Source organism: Psammomys obesus, unplaced genomic scaffold (assembly GCF_907164565.1).
Source record: "Psammomys obesus unplaced genomic scaffold, mPsaObe1.curated_primary_1811, whole genome shotgun sequence".
NCBI lineage: Eukaryota > Metazoa > Chordata > Mammalia > Rodentia > Muridae > Psammomys > Psammomys obesus.
This window is the reverse complement of record NW_026596091.1, coordinates 12,304,918-12,328,618: the sequence shown is the minus strand read 5'-3', so window position 1 is coordinate 12,328,618 and position 23,701 is coordinate 12,304,918. Positions and strand designations below refer to the sequence as shown.

General features: G+C 48.1%; 2 protein-coding genes and 1 pseudogene across 4 annotated transcripts; 1 reads left to right on the top strand and 2 right to left on the bottom strand.

The window, feature by feature from the left end:
* Positions 1 to 1,062: 1,062 nt before the first annotated feature.
* Positions 1,063 to 8,688, bottom strand: LOC129691645 (protein VASP homolog). The gene is made up of 4 exons (XM_055627794.1): positions 8,533 to 8,688; positions 7,724 to 8,410; positions 5,045 to 5,166; positions 1,063 to 1,110 (listed from the first exon to the last, which is right to left on the bottom strand). The coding sequence occupies exons 1-3, from the start codon at positions 8,686 to 8,688 to the stop codon at positions 5,152 to 5,154; spliced, it is 858 nt and encodes a 285-aa protein (XP_055483769.1). The 3' UTR covers positions 1,063 to 1,110; positions 5,045 to 5,151.
* Positions 2,831 to 4,216, bottom strand: LOC129691646 (heterogeneous nuclear ribonucleoprotein F-like; annotated as a pseudogene).
* On the top strand, positions 8,068 to 13,123 carry Socs2 (suppressor of cytokine signaling 2). 3 transcript variants are annotated; one of them, XM_055627938.1, is made up of 3 exons: positions 8,068 to 8,211; positions 9,569 to 9,929; positions 11,623 to 13,123. In XM_055627938.1, exons 2-3 carry the CDS (start codon positions 9,791 to 9,793, stop codon positions 12,078 to 12,080), a joined length of 597 nt encoding a protein of 198 aa, XP_055483913.1. In that variant the 5' UTR covers positions 8,068 to 8,211; positions 9,569 to 9,790; the 3' UTR covers positions 12,081 to 13,123. The 3 variants fall into 3 exon arrangements, with proteins under 3 accessions (XP_055483913.1, XP_055483914.1, XP_055483915.1); XM_055627939.1 differs by lacking the exon at positions 8,068 to 8,211 and adding an exon at positions 8,322 to 8,816; XM_055627940.1 differs by lacking the exon at positions 8,068 to 8,211 and adding an exon at positions 8,844 to 9,176.
* Positions 13,124 to 23,701: the final 10,578 nt, after the last annotated feature.

The window sequence follows — 23,701 nt, the reverse complement described above, 5'->3', positions numbered from 1 at the left end:
ATGGGTCACTGCTATGGAGACAGCCGGCTTCCATGTGCTCTAGAAGAGTGAGTGAATGGTCCAGAGAGCGCTGAGGGTACTCTGTGTGGTGGTTATATAGCTGTGGGATGTGGCACATTTGGAGAGGAGGGGTAATGGACAGTTAAACACATACTTTCTGTCTACATGTACACTAGACTCATGTCAGACTTCGTTGCCAAAGAGCATCCATTGTTCACCCAACTTCTGTAAAGTGGTAGATGCTTGTCAGTTCCAGTATTAGCATATTGTCATTGTAGAACAAACATGTCCAGTTTGGTACACTTTGAAGGGGTGTTTAAGACCAGGCTATTTCTCAATGCAGGCAATGAAAGGAGCTCTCTAGTTTTTGAACAACACTCCCATTCCCTCCTTGTGTAGAAGCACAGTGGAGATCTTGCCATAGCTGGTATCTTGTCCAACTGAACAGACATGTTCTTAAGCATCTGATAGCAGAGTGGTATCACCTTTCCATCTCCTTCATATTTTATGAATTTAAAATTATATTTATTTTTTATGCGTGGGGTCTTTTGCCTGTCTGTGCATTGTGTTCATGCCTACTGCCCTCAGAGGCCAGAAGAAGGCATTGGATCCCCTAAAGCAGGTTACAAATGGTTGTAAGCTGCCTTGTGGGTGCTGAGAACTGAACCTAGGTCCTCTGGAAGAGCAGCTAAACCAAGCCAGTGTTCTTAGCCACTGAGCTACCTCAGTAGCTGCAATACCCTACATTTTAAAGTTGAACCAGATCTCCAGGGAATCAAATTTCATGAAGTTCTTGTGCAGTCACACATGGAAGTTTGTGGTGAGAATGGGAGCAAACATTTCATTTAATATAGGCAAAAGTAGGACAATCTGTCCATACGGAGAACAATCCAAACTCACTGAAGGTAGGAGGATGAAAAGGGAGGTAACAACTAGTCCTTAGGGCACATTGGGGCTGGAGAGATGGCTCAGGGGTTAAGAGCACCAGATGCTCTTCCGAGGACCTGGCCAAAACCCACACCTACATGGCAGCTCACAACTGTCTGTGACTCCAGTTCCAGGGGATCTGACACCCTTACACAGACACATGCTGGCAAAACACAAATATACCTAAAATAAAAGTAAACAAATAATTTAAAAAGTGTGTTAAGCACCCAACTCTACATGGATTATTTCAATTGTTACAACATCTTGTGGGGCAGGATGTTGGCAGCATGTTTGTTCAGTGGGTCACCAGGTAAACACCCCTGTATGGGAGGCTTTATTACTGTCTCTCTGAGAGGCTAATCTGCCAAAGATCACATATGTAACAGATTGAGGTTTACACCTGGGAAGTGCAACCGTAAAGCCATGTTGACAATGCACTCATTCATAGCTTCCCTGATGGGTGATGTCCAATGCCTCCTACATATTGAGTTTGAACCTAGGTGCTCAAACAGTAACCACAGCTGTGAGCGATGGAAGGAAAAAATACATGACTCTCACATTCTAGAAGAGAAGAAATCCAGTAAGCTGGAAAGGTACATAAAATGTTATTTAAGTTGGGTGAGGTGGCTCACATTTTCAATGCCTGTACTTGGGAAGCTGAGGCAGGAGGATTTGCTTGAGTGTGTGGTCAGCTTGGGCTACAGACTGAAACCTTGTTCCAAAAGCACCTTATCCTCCCCAAAGGCCTAGAAGAGGTGTGTGTGTGTATGTGTGTGTGTGTGTGTGTGTGTGTGTGTGTGTACAATTCTGAATTAAGTGGTCAGTCTTGCTAAGAAAGGGATATTAAATAAATATCTAAGACACTTGGGAGCAAACCATACAGATATCTGAAAAAGCACAAGAAGTAGAGAAGACAACGATTGGACCTGAAGAAGGAGTGAGAGAAGTGTTCTAGGAACATCATGGATTCCAGTATCACTGAAGCTGAGTCTGACTGGGGTAGGAGTGTGACTGGGGCTCAAAGCTCTAGGAAACAGGGCCTAAAAAGGAAGTGGGACAGGTCTTGTTAAGACCTTGGAAATGGCAGGGCTTGGTCTTTTACTTGGGTACAATGTAGTGATTCGGGCTGGGCCAGAAGAAAAATTCTGTCGAGAAGAGGCTGCAAAGGGCAAGGAAGCCTTTTAAGAGACACTGCAGTGACCCAGGCAGAGGTTTGGGTAGTTTGTCCTGGTGCGCACTAGAGACGTGGCAAGCACTTAAGTCTAAGTTTATTGTGAAACCAGAGTGGAAAGATTGGCCAACAGGTGTGTACGGAAGCAACCAGTTGAGTGATGCTCTGTGTCTTTTGGCCTAAGCCACTAACACTGGAAATCGGTGACATGAGAGGCAGTCAGGGGTCCACAGGAACGGTATGATTTTGTTTTGTTTTGTTTTTCATTGTGAAAAAGTCTTTAAGAAAAAATTTTTTAACAAGTTTAACTTAGCAAAAATACATATCCAAAAGGAAATCACCGTACAAAGAAAGCTTGAAGTCAAGGCCTCACCAATTTCTACAGTGTTAGAATTGTGTCTCAATCCTCAAAACTAACTTTTAAAAAGCTTAAACTTAACCTAAAGATATTAAATGGAAATACAAACTAGACTGAACATGAGAAATGCTTCTCTTTTCACCTTTGAGTTGTCCAAACAAGTACACATCCTCAGCGTGTCCACTGTGGTGGGTTTAAAGACCCACTCAACATACTTAAAACTACTTACCTCAGATGACATCACTCTTAAGTATACTACCAAAAATGCTGAGAAGAGCAGAATGAAGTAATTTTAGTTTACTTGGTATTCCATGCTAGAAGAAAAGTTTTTATGAGAAACCCTGAAGAGCTATTTTTTTTTTTTAATCCAGATTTCACAAACTCATGGTGAAAAGTGGGTCCTTCAGCTTTTTTAGAGTTATAAATTGCTCTTGCCTGCTGTATGGGCTACCTGTGACATTTTTTGACTGGAACATGTTCCAACAATAAAAATCATATCCACCCATGTTGTTCTGAGCACCGTAGCTGGCCCTGTGACAGCCATTCACTGACTGGCTTTCCAGGTCACTGGAAGTTGCCTAGGCAAGTGCCCCTCCCTTGGCCTGTATTACATGTATTGCCCGGCTGCTATCAGCCCCATTGCTTGCCCCTGTCATTGAATTCAGGGAGAGTTCTGTGTATCTGTGCTGCATGTTGGCCCTGCCCTTCTACACAGCTGCCACTGCTTCTTCATGGGTGGGAGACTCAACATCAGCTTCTCCCGCCATTCTTCCATCAGGGCCAACCTCAATATGAACTCTCACAGGGCTGAGTGGAGAGAAGTTGTAAATGTTGTTCTCCGTTGCTTTGTAGGACAGCCCTCTCATGTGGTCACAGTGGCTGGTGGCACTCTGCACTGTGAACTTGCTGTCTCCATATCTGTTGTCATAGATTCATGAGAGACAGTAGCTGAGGTCTCTCCCGAACAGTGGTGAAGCCATAGCCATCACTGAGGCCACTGTATTCTTCAGAGCCCCCGTAGCCTGCACAACAGGCACCTATCCTATCCAGGATCTCATCCTATCTAGGCTTGCCTGTTTCACAATGCCAGTGTATCTCCAGGCTGTGCCAGGCCGGTCATAGGGCCCCGGCCTCTGCATAGACAGAAACTTCAGAGGTTGTTCTGAGTATGAGCCAACTTCTTCCTGACAGGTCTTGAACATTTCAATATACCTGTGCCCTCTTCTCTCCTTTTGCTTCCCTAGCACTTTCTCAGCTAACTCTTGTGAGGCAAACTGAATGAAGGCCTTGCCTGTAATCTTGCCCTCTGGGTTCACAGGTAATGGGATCCTGTTTGGCACAATTTCCATCCCTAAGAAGAACTGAATGATTTCTTCCTTTATGCATCCACATGGGAGTCCCCGAAGCCTCACGAAGCCATCATTGGCACAGTCAGTGCTGTTTGGACCACTGTGCTCTAACACCCAATCCATCTCAGTTCTGTGTGACTTGAACACCTCAATACAGTGGTGTCTCATGCTTTCCCTGTCTTTTTTTTTTTTTTCAGAGCCAGTTTTACAATGTCATCATCTGACCCAAGTTCAACAAAAGCCTTGCCACTCTGCCTGCCTTCTCTTGTATAAATGAAGTGAACACTTGAGACCTGGTCATGAACATGTGCAGTCAGAGAGGAAGTTTTGTATGTCCTCTTTTGAGCAGTATGGGGGTAGGCCATGGAGTTTGACCATGTAGCCTTTACCTCCCCTAGGACCCGGCATCATGGACAGTTGACAGAGCTGATGTCACAGCAATTTTTTGTAGCTTAAAGAAGCACCACAGATGCCTTCTGTAGCAAACACTTATGAAGGTAACAAGTGCAACACAGGAGGAAGGCAGAAGTAACTTCTATTTTCAATAAGGGATGTGGCTTACGAGCCCCAACTCTACCCAATGCCTTAAAAATGAAGAGGGCTCAGGAGAAAGTCCAGGTGCATCTTCCTTTTATCCTCAGCCTTCAGGAAGACAAGGCACAGTCCTCCTTCCATGACGGAGCCAGAAGCGTGTGCTTTTGTTTTTAAGTGGGAAGGGTCATGAAGGCTCAGTTTAGAATGTTTAATTAGAGATACCTATTAGACCTCTTTGTAGGTGGATATAGCTACTTTGTAGGTTCTTCTTTCTTCCACCCTTCTCCATCCCCCTTTTGTCTTCCCTTTCAACCCCTTAACACTAGATATGAGAGAAAAAAGGATAAAGAGGAAAGGAAAGAGATCCCTGAATAAAGTCAGGGGTCAGAGAGAGGGTGTCATTATTGTTAGGCTAATTAACAAACTCTAGCCAACATCAATCAATGAGCAACCAATGGCAACCCACACACCTTTCTCAGGAGCCCAGCATTTATACAACTTCTGAAAAGTCCCAAGAATTCCAAATGTCACAAAAATCACAGAAACTATCTGCAGCTGGCAAAATCACACCACTGTCAGAGCACGAGGCAAATCATAGTCAGCTGCTTCAAAGCACCTGCATATCCCCACACCTAGAGTTAAAATGAGAACATATTCTTATAACATTTCTGTGTTTTTAAGAAAACCAAAATTCTTACTACATACCTCCAAAGGTGATGCTGATGGACAGGCTGAGAGTTCAGAAGAGAGGTCCTTCAATGCTGAAGTTCACAGTCAAGCAGATATACTCTACTTCAGGACAACTGAAGACATCAAGGCACATGTGACTTTGGGAAAATGATGACAAAAAATATACTAGGTTTAAAAAGTGTCAGATTTAAATTTTTATCCTTATTCTGCTACCCCCTTCTTACTTTTCCTTTCTCCATATATCCTCCTGGCTTTTTACCCACATGCACAGATAATTGCATAATGTTCTACCCTGTTTGCTTGCCAGGAACACACTACTATTTCCTACATGTTTCCTACAGTGTTTTTAGAGGATTTAAAAGGCTGACAAAATGCTGGGCACAAACTAGGCTGGAAACACAAAGTTGGAAAATCCTGCATAGCTTGGTGACCCACGGTAAGCTACAAGCCTACCATAATCTTTGGGGGCATGTTCAGAAGACTGAACTACCATGTGAATGGCGGCACAGCAGGGAGAGACATTCTAGAAACAGGGATCTGTGAAAAGGCTCTAGGAGGCAAAGAAAAGCACACGCTATGGTAAAATGAAAAAAAAAAAAAATGCCCCTCCCCGAAAGGGTTATCTGTTTGAACATTGCTTCCTAACTGGCAGCGCTAATTTGGAAGGTTGGAAAGCCTTCAGGTCACCAGTTCTCAACCCGTGGGTCGTGACCCCCTTGGCAAACCTCTGTCTCCAAAACTATTTACATCACGGTCCACAACAGCAGCAACATCACAGTTATAAAATGCATGAAAATAATTTTATGGCTGGGGTGACCATGGCATGAGGAACTGTACTAAAGGGCTGAAGCAGAAGGAAGGTTGAGAACCACTGCTTTAGGAGGTGGCGTAGCTGAAGGAAGTGGGTTGCTGGAGTAGAGAGGTAAAAGTTAAGTATGCCTGTTTCCTGCCCCTCTTCCCCAGCCACCTGCGCCACTATCTCCTGCCTCTGTGGATGAAGGCCTCCAGGCCTCAGGCCTTCCCCTACAGGTCTACTGTGACCTGTAGACCATGAGCCAAAATCAACCCTTCCTCCTTTAAATTGCCTCTGCCAGGTGTTTGATCACAGTAATCAGCGAAGTTAAACAGCTGGGCCATCTATTACAACTGACAATTAAATAGGAATTAACTTATTCAATCTCTGCACACACACAAATACACAAAAACCCTTTAGATGTGCAGAAGCACAAGTAGAGCCTTTCTCTGAGATTCTGCACCAAAAAGGGATCATCCATACAGAAAATGTTGATCTTAGTGCAGCCCAAACATTTCAGTGGTTTAAAAAGAGTTTAATTTGGGCCTCCGAGTACACAAAAACTCCGTCGGGATCTGATTTAACCTCTCACCGACACAGCGTGCTTTTAATTTTACAGAAAAGGTTAGGGCTGTCAAGAAGGCAGGCACCTGGTCATTTAGTCACCTGCTTTGCTTTCTAAAACTTGAGTAAGAATCATCCTTCCCTTCAAAGATGCCAGAAAAACAGCCCCTTGCACACGAGCACCCGTCGCTGACAACGCCTCCGTAAGCTGGCTTATATTTCCTCTCTCATTCACCATTCTGTAGGTGCAAAGAATTATTTATGAGGGGGAAAAAAAAGTACTGCGGATAAAAATTGGTCCAGGGCTCCCGGCTTTGGATCTGGATGGTTGTGTTTCCTTCTAGGACCGGCAGGAGGAGCACCAGGCAAGGCTTGGAGACAGCGCCTCCCCCACAGTCTCCTAGCCTCTCTTGCCCAACTTCCCCCTAGCCACAGCTTCAACTAAAAGTGGCCATTGACCTTTCAAGTTTTTGAGCAGTGATGCAACAGAATAGTATTTCAAAGAAAAATGGTTATCGAAATTTTGAATCCGGTTTTCCCATGAGCGTTAATTGCTTGTTTTCCTAGTTTTTTGTGTTTTTAAAGTAGGTCACATTTAAAATGGGTCACGTTTCAGGGGCTAGTGTGCCTGAATGAAGGCTCAGAGGCCATGTGGCCTCCTAGAGTGCAAGGTGAGTGTCCCAATAAGAAGTGCCTGGGATCCATCCGTACTCAGGGTCCCCGGCTTTGCAGGGCATCACAGAGACAAACGCACAGGGCTCCATCACCCCGCACCCCAACAGGGCACAGGTAAGGGCGCCCCCCTGCAGGCCAAGCAGGTGGGCCGAGTGGGCCTCTCGGGGCCTCCGGAAGGATGCATTGGAGTTGAGCAGCGGAGGAAGGGAGGAGCTGGGCAAGGCTGGTGCGGGGGATGACCGGCCGGAGCTCCAAGGGGAGGGACTGAGAGCAGTGCGCGCTGCTTTAAGGAGACGCTCGTCCCCTCTCTGCCTTCTAGGACGCTGGCGGAGGGGACGGCCCCTAGTTCGCCTCCTGAGGTCCCCGGGAATGGTCGGGGACTTGGGCAGTGGCCTGCTTGCTCCGGCTCTGCGTGTCTGAGAGAGGGAGGGACCGATTTCTGGGCCCCGCCCTCTCCCTTCCCCTCCCATCCCCTCCCCTCCCGCCGGTCTTGCACCCTGCGCTGAGGAGGGTCGCGTCTGGCAGCCGCACGGTGGTGTGGATGGAGTCCCCCCCCATCTCCGGCGGGCCGGACCGAGGGGCTGCTGCTCTTCGCGGGCCTCAGCTGGGGCGGACGGGGGCAGGCACCGGCCGCCTAACGGGCACTGCCTGGGGACTCGTACCTCTTGCCCCCGAGCGCCCCGGGGTGCAGGGTCAGGAGGAGGGCGGAGTCCCAGGCTCGCACCCCGCAGCCGCCGGCACCCGCACCGGCTCTCGGGCCGGCTCCCTTGAAGCCTGCGCATTAGCGCCCGAGCCTCTTTAAAGCGCTGGCGGGGGCTGCGGTCACGTGAGGCGGATTCCTGGAAAGTTCCTGGAAAGCGGCCTCCGCAGCGGCCGGGCGGGGCGCGCGGGAGGCGGGAGGCGGGCAGCGAGGGAGGCGCGTCCGGCTGGGAAGTCGCGCGCACCCTCGGCTCCGGGGACAGACGGTTAACTCTTGCCAAGTCTAGCCGCCCGCCGCCGCCGCGGCTCGCGGGCCTTGGGCTTCCCCCTGAAGCATGAGCCTTTCGGCCCGCAGCCGCCAACGCCGCTCGGGTCGCGGACGGTGCGCGCCGGGGCGCCGGGCGCGTGGCCTCAGCAGCCCCTGCGCCCCGAGCCCGGAAGCTTGCGGCAGGTACCGCTCGCGAACGCCCGGAGGTCCCGCCGGGGGAGGGGGGGCAGGGGCCGGGGAGGGCCGCGGGGTGCGAGCGCGGGAGCGGCGGAGCGCCTGGGCTCCCGCCGTGCACGGCGCTCGGGGAGAGTTCAAGTCCGAGCTCTGCTCCATCCGGACTCCGCTGCCTCCTCTCCCGGGTCGCTCCCCGGCCTCGGGAAGGCTTCGGATCACCCCGCCCCCGGACAACTGCTCTCCAAATTTATAATCCCAATAACCTGATCTCGCGCTCCTCCCCGCCAGCCTCCGCCCTGGCTCCCCCCACCCCCACGCCTTCTCTCTCGCCCATCTCCTCCGCCGCGGCTGGAGGGAAACCCGGCACTCGGGAGTAGGGGTGTCTGCCTGGGGCGCGGGGGCGGCGAGGCGACGGTCCCCGGGATTTCTGTCTGCCTTGGGCGCAGAAAAAAGAAAAAGTCCGGCCGCTGCTTCTCCCGGGCTCATAGCCGGTTGCATCCCCGGGGCATCACGGTCCGCGCAGAATAAACGTCAGCCGGGGAGCTCAGACAGACAGCCCGGCTCCCCCGCCCCATGTCCGCTGGGGAGGCTGTCTGCCGGCCGAGGCGGCGGAGGTAAGACCTCGGGGTCGGCGGATGGCGCGTCCCGCCGCGGCGGGCTCGGCCCGGGCCTCGGCTGGAGCCCCGGCGGGGGCCGCGCGCTCCGGCCGATTCCTCGACAGCGCCCGTGGCTGCCGGAGCCGCGGTCCGCCTTTCGGGACGCCCGCCGCTGCGCCCCCCGGAGCTCCGGGGCTCGCCCTCCGCCGAGCGGCGGGCTCAGCGCAGCACCCTCGGCTGGCGACCCGGGAGCCCTGCGGCGCTTTGGGGCGTGGAACCGGGTTTTGCCGGATGCATCCTCCCGAGGGCCCTGGGGCTGTTGAAAGTGTAGGATGGAAACGCCGTGCGCAGGGAACTGCCGTGTTCTTCGCGTTTATTGTGGGTTTTGTTTTGTTTTGTTTTTTTTTTTTCACCACTTGCCCCCACAGAGGCCTATCCCGACCCGCAGGTGACTGTTTCCTAGGCTGCCTGTGTGTGGTTCCTGCGAGCGGTTCTTGGGCGGGAAAACACCTTGTTTCCCCTCCCCCTGCCTCGCCCCTCACCCCTCCACCCGGGCGGCTCGGGTGTTTTGGATCTCTGCTCTTCTCCCCCGTCTTTCCCCCCCGGAGCCGGGCAGGGCGTTGACTGGATGCCTGGGGTTAAATGGTACAGAAGCACGCAGGCGGAGGAGTCCCTGGGATTTTCCACGTGTCTTTTCTTCCCCGCCCCCACTTCGGCCTTAGGGGTCCAGTGCAGACTGACCCAATCTCTGCCCCATTGTTTCTTCCCAGGGGATCTGTGGGTGACGGTGTCTGCGAGAGACTTTGCCACACCATTCTGCCGGGATTTGGAGAGAGAGACCCAGCGGCTTCCAGTCCCCTCCCCCTCCGCCACCATTTCGGACACCCCGCACGGACTCGTCCTGGGGTACCCCGTGACTTCCAGGAAGGGCGAGAGGTACTCCGGCCCCAGCTCGGGCGACCACCTGTCTCTGACGTGTTGACTCATCTCCCATGACCCTGCGGTGCCTGGAGACGTCCAGGAATGGCTCGGACAGGACGCGGAGCCACTGGGGGACCGCAGGGCCGGCCGAGGAACCGTCCCCAGAGGCGGCACGGCTGGCGAAGGCCCTGCGCGAGCTGAGCCAGACAGGTAGGGAGCGGGCGGCTGGCAGGGGTGTGAGATGGGGCGCCCCCCCCCAGGCGGCGGTGGAGAGGACGGCTGGGACGCGGGCGGGGGGGGGGCACCGGGATAACTGCGTCTCCTCGCGTCCGGGAGCGCAGGGAGGGGTGCCCGCCGCCTCGGCTTAGGTGCCGACCGCAGCCAAGCGGAGGGGCGCCGAGGCTCAGGCTCCTGGGGAAGCGGTGTCCCCGGGCGGTGGACCCTACGCTGCTTGCGGCCGGGGCTCCGGGGCCAGCGCCGCAGTTCGAGCCCGCGTGGGGGAAAAGCAGCCGGTGCCTCCCGAGGGCCGCGCCGCCTCCGGTCTGGGCTGCGAGCGCCCCGGGTGCCCCCGCCGCCGCCGCGGCAGCCCGGGCCGACTCCCGAGAGTCCCAGACAGCGGGACAGCCCGGCCCGGCGCAGCCCGCGAGGCTCCTGCCCGGACGGCCTCCAGGTACCGCCTGGGTCAGGCCCGCCCTGCGCATTGCGGCAGTGGTTCCCTGCAGCCGAAGGAAAAGGGGGATATATACATACATATATATATATATATATATATATATTCCCATTTATATATATATGTATAATTTTTCTCCCAATAGCTCGAAAACAATTTGCGTTTTAAAGTCTAGCTTCTGAAAGCTTACCTTTGAGGCAAGACAACTTTTGGTAGCCGTAGATCTTGGGAGAGGAAAAAAAGTTCGAGTCTTTCCTTTGGCCCTCAGCTTTCCTTCCTCGGGGAAGTTTCTCTGTGATTTGGGGGGGGGGGGGAGTCGGCCGAAATAGAGGGACACATTGTTTAAACTTATTAAACCGAGTGTCTTGAGTCACTTTTGTAAGTGACCTGCAGAACATGGGCCAAGACAATCAAACGGAGATTTCAGAGAACAGGGTTGTAATACGGTTTGAACCGGGGCAAAGTCCGGAATAATACAGTGGAGGTTATAAACGTAGTATGCCGGATGTCTAAGCGCGCCCCCCCCCCCCCGCCGAAACTTAGCTAGCTGTAATCAAAGCAGTGGTGCTTTCTAGGGCTCTTGACAGAGGCTACATATTACAGGTGCCCAGGGAGCAGCTCTGGGAGCTACCAGCCATTTGAAAAAGTTGCTTTTGTTAGAATTTCTGGAGATGAGTTTTCCACTTTCCCCCCTAAATGTTTAATATTTATCATTTACTTAGGTTTTTGTTTCAATTAAACTGCGTTGAATCTTTTCGGGGGTGGGAAGCCAACATTTCTATCATATTGCAAAAGTTCTTTCTTTTGGCTCATTAGAAGAAAATCTTAACATAGTTTAAAGAAGAGCTACAAAAAATCTCTTTTAAAAGAAAAACTTTGGTTTACTTAATGGACTTAAGTTTTTATTAAATGTCTACCAAAAGATTTGTAGTGGGCCCTGGTAAACTTTTACTCACAAGCATTTTTTAAAAATAGGTATAACAAGAAAAATTAGTTGAGCATGGTGGTGCAGGCGTGTAAATCCCAGGACTTGGAAGGTGAATGCAGAAAAGCCAGAAGTTCAAGGTTATCCCTGGTTACAAAGTAAAATTGAGGCCAGCCTATGCTACATGAGGCCCTGCCTCAAAACAAAACAACCAGAAAAATTACTGCCAAGTGCAGCCCATAGGCTAAAAATTCCTCTAATAACGATTTCACTTTCTTTTCTTTTTCTTTTTGAACCAAAACCCCCAGGATGGTACTGGGGAAGTATGACTGTTAATGAAGCCAAAGAGAAATTAAAAGAGGCGCCAGAAGGAACTTTCTTGATTAGAGATAGCTCACATTCAGACTACCTACTAACCATATCTGTAAAGACGTCAGCTGGACCGACTAACCTGCGGATTGAGTACCAAGATGGGAAATTCAGATTGGATTCTATCATATGTGTCAAGTCCAAGCTAAAACAGTTTGACAGCGTGGTTCATCTGATTGACTACTATGTTCAGATGTGCAAGGATAAACGGACAGGCCCGGAAGCCCCTCGAAATGGGACTGTTCACCTGTATCTGACCAAACCCCTGTACACATCAGCACCAACTCTGCAGCATTTCTGTCGACTCACCATTAACAAATGTACCGGTACCATCTGGGGACTGCCTTTACCAACGAGACTAAAAGATTACTTGGAAGAGTATAAATTCCAGGTATAAGTACTTCTCTTTTTAAAACACATGCCTCATATAGAGTATCTCCGAATGCAGCTATGTAAAAGAGAACCCGGAGGCCCTCCTCCTCCGGATAACAGCGCAGAATCTTTTCTTAAGGACACGTGAGCTCAAATCTAATTTAAAGGTTTGAAGATGTAACTAGGTATTTTAAAGTTCCCCCCTAGCTAGTTTCAGCTGAACGACGCTTCCTTTCCTATGGCTGATCAAGACCAAATGGCCCTTTTAAGTTAAAAAACAAAATGTCCCAAGGAAAGGCGAGGAAATATTCCTATCAGAATGACTTGCCTTTTTTGGGTTCCTATGCACTGGGTCAGAAGTCCAAGCTCCATAGGAGAGAAAGAGTCCCGTGTGGGTTGCTGAAGGAAGAAAAGACCCTGGCTGTCCCAGGCTTAGCTACACTTCTAGATGCCTGGCGATTAGTCTGTGTTAGAACATGATATATTTTGCATTCTGATGTATCTAGTAGGAGTTTTGTTAAACTGATCATGCTCGTATTTAATCCCTCATTTTATGCAATTAACCAAATCAACCAAAACAAAAAAAGTCACCGTGAGATCCTGTATTTGTCTTTTTACTACATGTATGAACTTCCCCGTGAATAGTACTGTAGTAATCCATTTCAAGGCAGCCTTACTTCAGAAATATTTCACACTGGTGCAAACAGAAAAGACTTCATTCTTTTCCTTTAAGGCTAAAGACAAGAATGTCATGCTATACAGGTGCAACTCAATCCTCGATAATAAAAACCGAGGTAGATGGACACATTTGACCCCTTGACGCAGCTGTGAGTCCTAACCTCTTGCCATTGACTTTTTTGAAAATGGCTTCAGAAGTTTCCTAGTTGTCCTTGAATTGTCTGACCACGGGCATCAACAGCTGTCTCCCTTCTACCATGTAGAATACTACGACTTACTTTTCTTCCAGACATAGGGGGGTACTTGCCTGTTTTTCAAAGTGTTTATTTACTGCTGTTACTATTTGATTAGAATGTATTAAATAATAATAAAAACCTCTGACTTTTACAAGTTGCACTTATTACTTAAGTTGTAGCTTTCCATGGTAATAAAAGGTCGTCATAAAAACTTATATCAAGTGAAATAAACTAAGCAATCAGCACAGGGTAGAACATTAACTCTTGCCTCCAAATAAGGCTGCACCTGCCCCTTCCTGCTTTAGAAAGCATAGTTTACAAACTAGGTATTGTCAGCCTGGTCATGTGCAAGTTGGATGAGCACAATCCAAAATGCCTTCCAGGTTTTGAAAAGAAATGGTTTAGAAATGATAAATGTCACGGTCTGATCTTTAACAAGTTGAACAGACACAATACTAAATAAAAATTAGAAGCTTTATGGCCACACAGTCTCATGACTGCGCCATCCTTCCTGAGTCTAGACACCATTCTTGTCACCTTTTACATTTTTCCTGCCAGGCCATAAACCACAGGGACTCAGGTGAAAGGTGAACCTGGGGTATCATGTGTACTCTGAACGAGTAGAAAACTATAAAGTACAGAATAATAGAATATGCTTCTCACATGTCTTACTTTGTAGTTTTCGAAGTCCTCAGTTTTGCCACCGGAAGGAGATATTACGCCTATCCAAATGCAAAGGATTGCTGGGTATAGCTTAAGGAGAGCCTAATGTTTTAAGAAGAACTAGTTCCGGTCAGTGGCGGGGCAATCACCTTTTCATTAGGAAATTTAGATGCTGTTTTTCACTTCTCCCTTTCACACACTGATATTTTTCCCTGGTAGAAGGCTTGATTCCCAGTAAAACTCACGTGATGGACAGCAAGGGGCTTGGTGGAATCCCCTCTCAGGTGTGCTGTCATTTCTCGGACACTGGGAGTGAGGAGGCAGGCATGAGTGCTTGTGGAGCTACGACAAGTTCCACATTACTGCACCAAGTGACCTGCAGTTGGGGACAGCCCAGGCGTCCACACTGGGCTGTGAAACTGATTGTCATATCTTTCCAATCCTCTTGATTCCAAGGAAGTTGATAAGCATCGGGACTGGGTTTTTGCTTTACAGTTTCTAATATTTATTGAGTTCCTTGTGTGCCAGCTTCGTACTTGGTACCTTATCCGTATTATCTCACTTGATCCTCACAAGGACTGAAAGATCAAAGTACAGTGCTTACAGGAGGTGAATATTTCTACCCGATCCAGCTAACAAGTTAGAGCAGGCTATAATAGCAACCCTCAGCCTTTTTACTGTTGTCTCAACCAGACTAGCGCAGCTATCTTAATTAGTGTTGTGCGCTCTCTGTGGGGAGAGCTCGATAGTCGGTTTTTTAGAAATTATTTATTTGTGCATGTGGGTATGTGTACATGTGTGCCACGTCATGTATGTGGAAGGTAGAGGACAGCCTGGAGGACGTTCTCTCCTTTCACCGTGTGTCCCGAGGATCGAACTCAGGTTCCCAGGCTTGCCGGCAAGAACCTTGCCCACTGAGACATCTTGCCAGTCCTCCAGTGAGTCTTTTTCCTTGAACACCTTGAAAGGGGAGCTTATAGTGAGTGGTGAAGGAGTAAGAGGGGAGGAAGTTTACCCCTTTCCTGGGTGTCTGCTAGACGATGTGCGTTACCATTGATTGCCCCATTTTACAACAGAAGCAAAGATGCATTCAACTAAATTATCCTCAACAGAGGCTGGAAAATTTTTTCAGTGTTGTCTTTCTTTGTGGGCAGATGTGTAGCGTAAGTAAGGAGATTATTATTGGTGTTTTAATGGTTGCTGTTATTATGGAGTGTCCTGGGTAGGATTTGTCTATTCCTTCAGGTTTAAATGGCCGCTGTGAGTTTCTGTTTGGGGTGAGCAGAGGGTAGGAGTGCATGTCATTCCTCTTAACAGTGGCCATGACAGCTGCTTTGTAGGGATGGGGCTCTGGCTTGTATGAGCTTGGAGGTCTTCGCTTACTGTTGTCAGCATGAAAGGTTGACCTCATCGTAATTACACAATCTGAATAGGTGACAGAAAAGGGACTGTTGGTTGTTCCACGCTGTTTATTTTCTTGGGAAGAGTTTCCCTTGCTTTTAGAAAATTGTACCCTGCTTGGCGGAGGATAGGAGACAGAGACGTCATCAAGTCCAAGGGATGGAATGTCCTGAGAGCAGACTGTGCCCTTCTGGTTGTGGGTTTGGGCCCAGGGCAGGAGGGGGTGAGTGGCTGTGGATCTAACAGCTGGGCTGAAGCCTCACTCCCAGTCGTCCTGTCCATCTTCTGGTCCTTTCCACCCTCCCAGTGAAAGAATGTGGCTCTGGGCCTGTCATTCCCTCAGAGGCCTGTATTCTTCTCGTCCAGTTGTTAACTCCCTAGAATCCTGGAGTTTGGAACACACTATTTGTATCACGTAGTTTAGGTCCTTTATGTTTACAAGAACTTTCAGATTCAGGGGTTACACTTCTGCCTGTGCCATAGCCAGCAAACAGGCAGCATCCAGACATAGACCTTAGGTTCCATATCCACAAAAGTGCCACGCTTCTGCCCTTGTTAAAAACTGCCTCTGCTCTTCTTTGCTGCAGTTAACATAATGTTCTCCCTCTGACATGCAACATCAGGCTTTGGAATAACATCGCAGTGGGGATTGCTTTCAGTTCTTGGCTCCTTCAGCCCCATGCTCAAGGATTAGCTCCTCTGCTTGGTTTCAGCATGTCTTGATCCACTGTAGAGTTCTGCATTAATTTGCATTCCTCTGTCTTTTTTTTTTTTTTTTTTTTTTTTTTTTTTTTTTTTTTTTTTTTTTTAGTTTTGGAGAATGAACACAGGGCTTTCCTCAAGCATGCTTGGCAAGTGTTCTGTGAGTCCATCTCGATGCTTCTAATCTGTCTGCTGCTTTACAACCACATCCTTGCTGTCTGGTGATCTCATGATACCTCTGCCAGATGTAACCCACACATGCCCAGGTGACTGTCCACACCTCTGGGTCCACCAGTAGATAGACTCTGTTTTGGCTTTTGACCCCTCTTGGACAGTTAACTTGACTGTCTTGTTTTCTTATCACAATGCCGTCCTTTTAGCCTATTAGATAAATACTTGGTGGCTGTATTATGGGCCGTGAAGGCGGGAAACAGCAGTCTACTTGAATTAAGTAATTGACAGATTTAGGGTCCTTAGGGTTAAATCTGTCTCCGTTTCTCTTTAGCTCCCTCCAGGATTTAAAATCAAAGCCAGTCTGTGACACCACACGACACACTTTTTTTTTTCCTTTTACTTGTTTACTTAAAGAATCAGAGGCTCCTTTTCCACTAGCTTGTGCTATGTTGGGAAGGAAGAAAGGTTTGTTGCCTAGAGCGATCCTTCTAGTTTGGTTTGCATCTTCTCATCTTCACCTGCCTTTTAAGATTTTCTCCAGTTTTTCCTCTTAGTGGCTTCAGTCTAAGTCATCTAACCTCACACTAAGCCTAAGTGACAGCTGTTGCTAGCATCAGCCCCTAACCGCGTCCCTGTCATCCCAAATGCTTGGCTAGTAGGTCAGCTAAAAGCAGAAGTGCGATGTCTTCCTACCCCTTCCCCAGCTCTGTCCACAAGGGAGGTCAGACCTGCAAGGGGACTCGCTTCAATAAACATTTACTGAGCCATAAAAATAAAACCGCTTTTATAGACAACTCTCACTTTGAACTCCATTCTTCACTTAGAGAAAACAGGGTTGCCCTAGAGCAGGAGCCCAGTTTGTAATGGATTACAGCGCTTCTGTGGCCTTGTCCCAGCGAGGAACAGAGGGAAGGCCAGGCCAAGCCAAGAGTCTTGGTGAGAGCTAAGAAAACAACGCCAGCTGCCTCCCTCTTCTGTCTAGGCGTGAGTCCCTCTCAGGGAGCCCCTTTGCACCAGAGAAATGAGACATTTGCTGGCTAATGAACGCATCAGAGGACTTCATAGACTTTCCTAGACTGTCCCAGTTTCCAGTCATGTTAAGATAAAAAGATAGCCTTTTTGCCAAATGGTTTTCCCCTTCTGTTCTTTCAGCAGCCCTTTTCCTGTTTAGATTCTGATCTTGTGTCGCTGTGATCTTTCTTCATCTTTCAGGAAAACCCTCCTCTCCATGTCATTTCTGCCCAGGGAAGCTGTTTTCCCGACTTGACTTTGCTACCTGAATGAACTGTGCTCCAGTTGGCTTCCCGCAGAACGTCTTTTCTCTGTATCTCAAAGTAGCAGGCGTTAATTCTGGATTTGGTCAGAAGCTGTGTTTGTGTTTTGCATTCTTTATTTACTTACCTGTTCTATGGTAATAAAGAACAGAGAAAGGGGGATAAGATAAACCCATGAAACTGGCCAGTCAGTAGTTTTCAAGTTTCTGCTTCCTCTCCATTCATTCTCATTTACTGAAACCACTGAGAAACAGCTTCTTATTCTTTTGGCCCTTCATATTTAAGGAAAAATTAAATTGGAAAAAATAAAGGGACAATGCCTCACTGACATGATGAGGGGCTCTCCTGAGTCCGTCTGTCATTAGGTACCATGTCAGCTCTCACAAGTCTATGGCCATCTTATTTCTAGCTTCCTTTATCCCAATCCTATTTCTTAAAGTGCGGTAGGCATGAGCAATTTTAGGAGGAAAATAAATTCTTCTGAGACAGGATCTTAGGTATCCTAGGCTCAAACTTCCTGTATAACTAAGGGTGTACCGAACTGCTCCTCCTGCCTGCACTGGTCGGTTGCTTGGGTCACAGGTGTGTGCCAGCAAGCCTGGTTAAACGCAGCGCTGGGGAGAGAAGCCAGGGCTTGGGGCACTGCAGGCAAGTACCCTACCAACTTTCCCAGAAGTGGGAATTATTTTACTAAAGCGGTGCTCCACTTTTACATTGGGGAAGGTTGTCTCTTACCAGTAGAGCAGGGACATTCAGATTCAGCATCTTTCCCTTATCAGTTCAGTGTTATCTGTAGGGTTTGGAGTTGGGGTGAATGAACAGCCTTCCTGTCTTTGTTTTTTTTTTTTTGTTTTTTTTTTTTTGTCTTTGTTTATTTTTTAAAGATGTATTTTATTTTTACTTATATGTATATGTGTGTGTTTATCTCTGTGTGTGTGGATTCCCAAGAAAGGCCAGAAGAGTATGTTGGGTTATAGTTGTGAGCTACCGTATGTGGGTGCTGAACTCAGGTCCTCTGGAAGAGCAGCAGATACTCATGACATCTGAGCCATCTCTTCAGCCTTCATCTGAAAAGTCTTGGGACCAGTTTTTTTTTTTTTTCTTAATATTTGTATTTATTACAATTTATTCACTTTGTATCCCAGTTGTGGCCCCCTTCCTCACCCCCTCCCAATCCTGCCCTCCCTCCCTCTTTTCCTCCCATGCCCCTCCCCCAGTCCACTGATAGGGGAGGTCCTCCTCCCCTTCCATCTGGTCTATCAGGTCTCATCAGGACTGGCTGAATTGTTTTCCTCTGCAGTCTGGTAAGGATTCTCCCCGCCCCCCACTCAGGGGGAGGTGATCAAAGAGCTAGCCACTGAGTTCGTGTTGGAGACAGTCCCTGTTCCTCCTACTAGTGAACTCACTTGGAGACTGAGCTGCCATGGCTTCATCTGAGCAGGGGTTCTAGGTTATCTCCTTGCATGGTCCTTTATTGGAGTATCAGTTTCAGAAAAGACCCCTGGGCCCGGATTTTTTGGTTCTTTTGTTTTCTTTGTGGCGCTCCTGTTGGGACCAGTTTTTTTATACCCACCCAGGTCTACCAAATCAGGATTTTAACTTATGCTCTTATTTATATTCATTTATTTCCCCTCCCCCTCCCCACACCTGTATTCTTCCTGCCCTCTCTCCTTCCTAGCAGTGTTTTATTTATTCATAGGGAATCCAAAGAGGAGTAATCCTCTATGTTAAGGGAGCCCCTTCTTACCTTATGGGAAGAGATGGAGAAGGCTGGATTTGCATTTATTCAAGAGTGTGATCTGTGTCATGCCCTGTGGTGCCATTCCGTTTAATCTCTACTACAGCCAGGGACATTACATACTCATTTTGTTGAAAATAAAACAGAATCTTGAAGATGGAAAATGTAATGCCCAGGAATTCTGTGCAGAGATTCTACCATATGACTAGGAGTTGTACCTGTATGGACAGTATGTTGCAGAATGCTTAAGCTTCTTCTCCTCTTCCTCCTCTTCCCTCTCCTCCTCCTCCGGCTCAGACTGTTCCAGTAGGATTTCCTTAATAGTAGTAGGTACACATTGTACACAGTAAGGGGTTCACTGTGATGTTTTAATCCATGTATATAATATTCTTGGCGATATTCACCCCTTTTCCCTCCGAGTCTGAGGAAACGCTTCTGACATGAGAGAACAGCTGGTTTTGGCGTGTGCTTTTTGTACTGTCCTTCTGGAGTCCCTGGGTGGTGGGTCTTGGAAACAGGAGTGAATGCAGAGAGAGTGATGGGTAGGTGGCAGGAAGGAAGCAGGTGCCTGTGAGGAGTGGAGAGGCAGACAGTGATCCTCCTGTCGTCAGGCTCAGGTTTGTCCCAGAGATTGGAGCTTTGTTCAGGTCTGGCAGCTTCCATTTGATGCCTGTCCACTCTGGATGAGTTGGGCTAACCCTGCATTCTCAGGAAAGCAGGGAACCGTGGCACGGCAGGTGCCATGCTGGACTGGGAATGGAAAGACCGGGAGACTATTTCTAGTTGTTTGTCTTGGACCAAACATTGAGCTCCTTAGGTCTCAGTTACTACATTTGTGAGATGTAGAGTGTGGGTCCTGAAGCTCTGCAGTCAGTCCCTTTCAGGAAGTGACCTCGCCTTGCACACACCATAGGGCAGGAGGGGACAGGAGCGGCAAACTCCATATTTTGTTGGGGACTCAGGTTGACTAATTTTTAGCTACACCCTGGTTTATTTGGGGGAAAGAAATTCTCTCTAATTGTTTTTTTTCTTTCACAGTTGGAGTCAGTAGACCCTGTTTTTCGTGTTGAGGAGAATTTTATGTTTTTCTTTGAGCGGTGGTTCTTTGAGCTCTGGCCTGTATTCAGAGTTTAGACTTGGCGTTTTAGATCTTGGTTGTGGTGGAGGAGGTTCTGATGTATACCTGCCATTAACCTGACAACCCTTGGAATGAGTTTCCATCACCAGGGAGCTCCCAGCAGCCTTTGCTGCTCTCTGGCCTTTTGGGAAAACGTGGGCAAAGGATAATTTCTCCGAATATTGATTACTCTAATTTTTGATTAGTGGTCATTGAGCTCTGTATTCACTTGTCAAGCAATTTGTTGTGAAAGTTACAAATTGTTCCAGAAGTTACAACTTGTTACAAAATACCACTACCTTCCTAGCTAGGTGTGAAGGAGAGTCCTTAGATTGTTGCATTAAAAACTAAAACAATTTGTTTTCCTTGTCTCAAACCCTTTGTTCATACTAAGCAAGTGTTTTACCATAGAGCCATGCCCCCAGCCTCCACACAGAAAACAGCTTTGAACATGAGCCCTCATGCTCCTATCAATCCATCTTTTTTTTTTAAGTTTTGTTTTATTTGTATGCATATGTATATGAGTGAGTGTGTGTGTGTGTGTGTGAGAGAGAGAGAGAGAGAGAGAGAGAGAGAGAGAGAGAGAGAGAGAGACTGTATGGGCACATGTGTGTGGGGCCAGAAGAAAAGGCTTCATTTTGCTTGGGACTGGAGTTACAAGTGATTATGGGAACCAAACTCTGGCCCCTGGTCCTCTGCAAAGAGAGCAGCAAGTGTTCTCCGCCACCCAGCCATCTCTCGAGCCCCTAGCCATTTTTGTATTTGACCTATTCCTGGGCTTGATCAATAGAAGCTTTGGCCGAGGCCTCCTGCATAGTTGGGACTGTGGGTATCCATCATCATGCATGATTCCTCCTGAATCCGTCTTAAAGCAGGGTATTCACGTCTGCCCTTGACGACCACCGTGGCTTAGATACTCTTTGTTCCCAGCAAGAGTCGGGTTGGGATTTACTTGCCAATATGATGGGACTGAAAGGTGGTAGAGCCTCTGGGCTTTTCTCATGAAATACATTTTTGCCTCGTAGCAGGATGTTAGTCACAGAGAAAGGGAGTTGTAAGTTTGGCTTTCTCTGTGGCCTCCCCTCATTTCTTCATAACTCACCCACACTCAGGTCATCTGTCATGGAGGGGATGGAGGTGTGTGGGCATGAGATCACTGAGCCTGGCAGGAGCTGAGAGCTGCCACAGAACCCCAGGGTGAAGCTGTGTTGAGTGTGTCACGGAACCGGGGTGAAGCTGCGTCGAGTGAGTCACAGAACTGGGGTGAAGCTGTGTCGAGTGGGTCACGGAACGATTTAGTGACACCAGGCATTGTCCCTGCTGCTCACCACACATGACCTCTCCAAGGCCACACAACAAGCTGCTGAGCCGACCTCAGAGACAAGGAGGCTGAAGTTTAGTGAGGTTAGATTGTTAAAACAGAGAGCCAGGATCTGAGTTCAAAACTTTCAAAACTGTCCGACTAAAAGAAAAATCTAGAACTTTATTCACGCTTCCTGTTTGCTTCGTGAGCTTACTCTGCCTTTGCTCGACACTGTATGACAGAGAGATGGAGTTAAGACTTAGCATGCAATTAAATTTTAAAAGGCCATGATTCTACCAGATGTCTAAATACAGTATTATTAATACTTTACAGAATCTGCTCAAATCCCAAGCATGGACCCTGGAAGACTCTTTTATCTAAATTTATGGCTCCCCCATCCCTGCATTCTTTTCCTTTCTAGCCAGTGTCACCACATCCCATCATCTCTTTCTGGTCATCCCTTTGTTTCCTTTGAAGGTAAATTCTGTGAAGGATGCTGTCTTAGTCACTGTCCCAGCGCTGTGAAGAGACACCATGACCAAGGCAACTCTCCTAAAGGAAAGCATTTAATTGGAGGCTGGCTTACAGGTTCAGAGGTTTGGTCCATCATCATCATAGTGGGGAGCACACAGGCAGGCAGGCTTGGCCCTGGAACTGAGGGCTTTATCTCCTGATCCACAGGCAGTGGGGAGAGGTGGGGACACCTCAAAGCCCACTCCCAGCCACACAGTCCCTCCAACAAGGCCATACCACTCAGTTCTTCCCAACAGGCTAACTGGGGACCGAGCTTGCAAATAAATGTGTCTGTGGGGGCCATTCTCATCCAGACTACCACTGTGCATCCGCCATACTAGGCTGGGTACTGCTGCAAAGCAAACAGCCCAAGATGCTTGATGGCTCAAAACGGCAGAGGTTTATATCCTAAAAATCACAGGGAGTCCTGAGTCCGAGTCTGACAGGCCAACAGCGAGGAGCTTCTTAGTCGCTAGTCTGATGACGCAGCCGTCCCTTGGATGATTCTGGAATGCTGAGCCAATGGGAGAGGAAAACCCAAAACATCTACCAGCATTCACACTTACCAATACCTCAACTACTCTTAGCACATGGGCTGGAATGTATCAAATGGCTCCTCTCCCCTCCCCCCATAAGAGGCAGGCAGTGTAACCCTCCCTTGTCTCCAAGGGGAAAACAAATGCTTGGTGAATGAATGGTCTTAACCACCTCAGATCCCATGCCACATACTGGATGCCCTTCTTTTCTCTCCCACATAGCTTAAATTGGCCCCAGAGCTTTGCGGGACACATATGGATTCTTGAGTTGTGTCCCTAACTTCCCTTTGGCCTTTCAAAGTCTTTGCAAGTAGTGGAAGCTCCCTTCTTTTCTGAGTCATCTGTGAGCAAAAGGGAAAGGTCCGGAGCCTTGAGGTTGAGCCGTGCATTATGAAGAACTGAACTCTTCAGTAATGTCTTGTTTCTTACAAGTTTTCTTTCTTTTTAGATATCGTTCCCTGTGGCACAGGCTGACCTTGAACTTGCTCCGTAGCTGAGGCTGGCCTTGAACTCCTGATCTTCCTGTCTTTACCTCCCCAGTGCCAGGGTTATTTATAGGCATCCTTTACCATGCCCAACTTTTTATTTTTCAATCAATTTTCAACCATACATGAAGCTTCCTTAGGCACATTACAAATGAAATGAACTTTTATATGCTGAATTGATACCTAATCACTGATCTTAAGTTGCTCTTGTGAGGACTGTAGTCTAATTTCCAGCAACTAAATTCCATACTCTATTTTGGAGTACAAGTAGTTTGGGTCTTTTTCTACAGAAAGCAGCTGTATAATCAGAATAACATGCTATGTCTCAACAGACAGCGATCCTCTGCTGAATTCTTGTATTTCTGGGTCTCACAAGATCCATGTGAGTCAGTGCATGGAGATGCACTTACTTTAAAGCTTTCCGAACAGAATTCAGGTTTTCTTCAATGCTATATGTCAGTTTTTCAGTACTAACCTGGACTGGAAACGTTTGCACTATTGGCTTCTCCCTCTTCACTTTTATCTCTTTGGTTTGTTTTATTTAGTTATTTCATCCATCTTCACGCAGTCAGCCCACAAATATTTACTAAACATCCACTGGATCATGTGTGAGACAGGGTCCTGGGAAAGTTAAAAGAGCACTGTCTGTTCTTAAGCAAATCACAATACCAAAATTACAGGATAGGGGCCTGCCCCCTCTTTAAGCAGTGAGCTTCAAGACTCCAGGGCAGTGGATCTCAGCCTTCCTACCTCCGTGACCCTGCTGGTCCTCATGCTGTGGTGACCCCAACCGCACAATTATCTCGGGGCTGTTTCAACACTGTGA

Excerpts from the sequence above, each read along its gene's own strand:
- LOC129691645 (XM_055627794.1), bottom strand. The coding sequence starts at position 8,688 with ATGAGCCCGGGAGAAGCAGCGGCCGGACTTTTTCTTTTTTCTGCGCCC. Across the intron at positions 8,411-8,532 it reads AGCCGCGGCGGAGGAGATGG|CCTTCCCGAGGCCGGGGAGC; the intron begins GCGAGAGAGAAG and ends GGTGATCCGAAG.
- Socs2 (XM_055627938.1), top strand. The coding sequence starts at position 9,791 with ATGACCCTGCGGTGCCTGGAGACGTCCAGGAATGGCTCGGACAGGACG. Across the intron at positions 9,930-11,622 it reads GCGCGAGCTGAGCCAGACAG|GATGGTACTGGGGAAGTATG; the intron begins GTAGGGAGCGGG and ends CAAAACCCCCAG.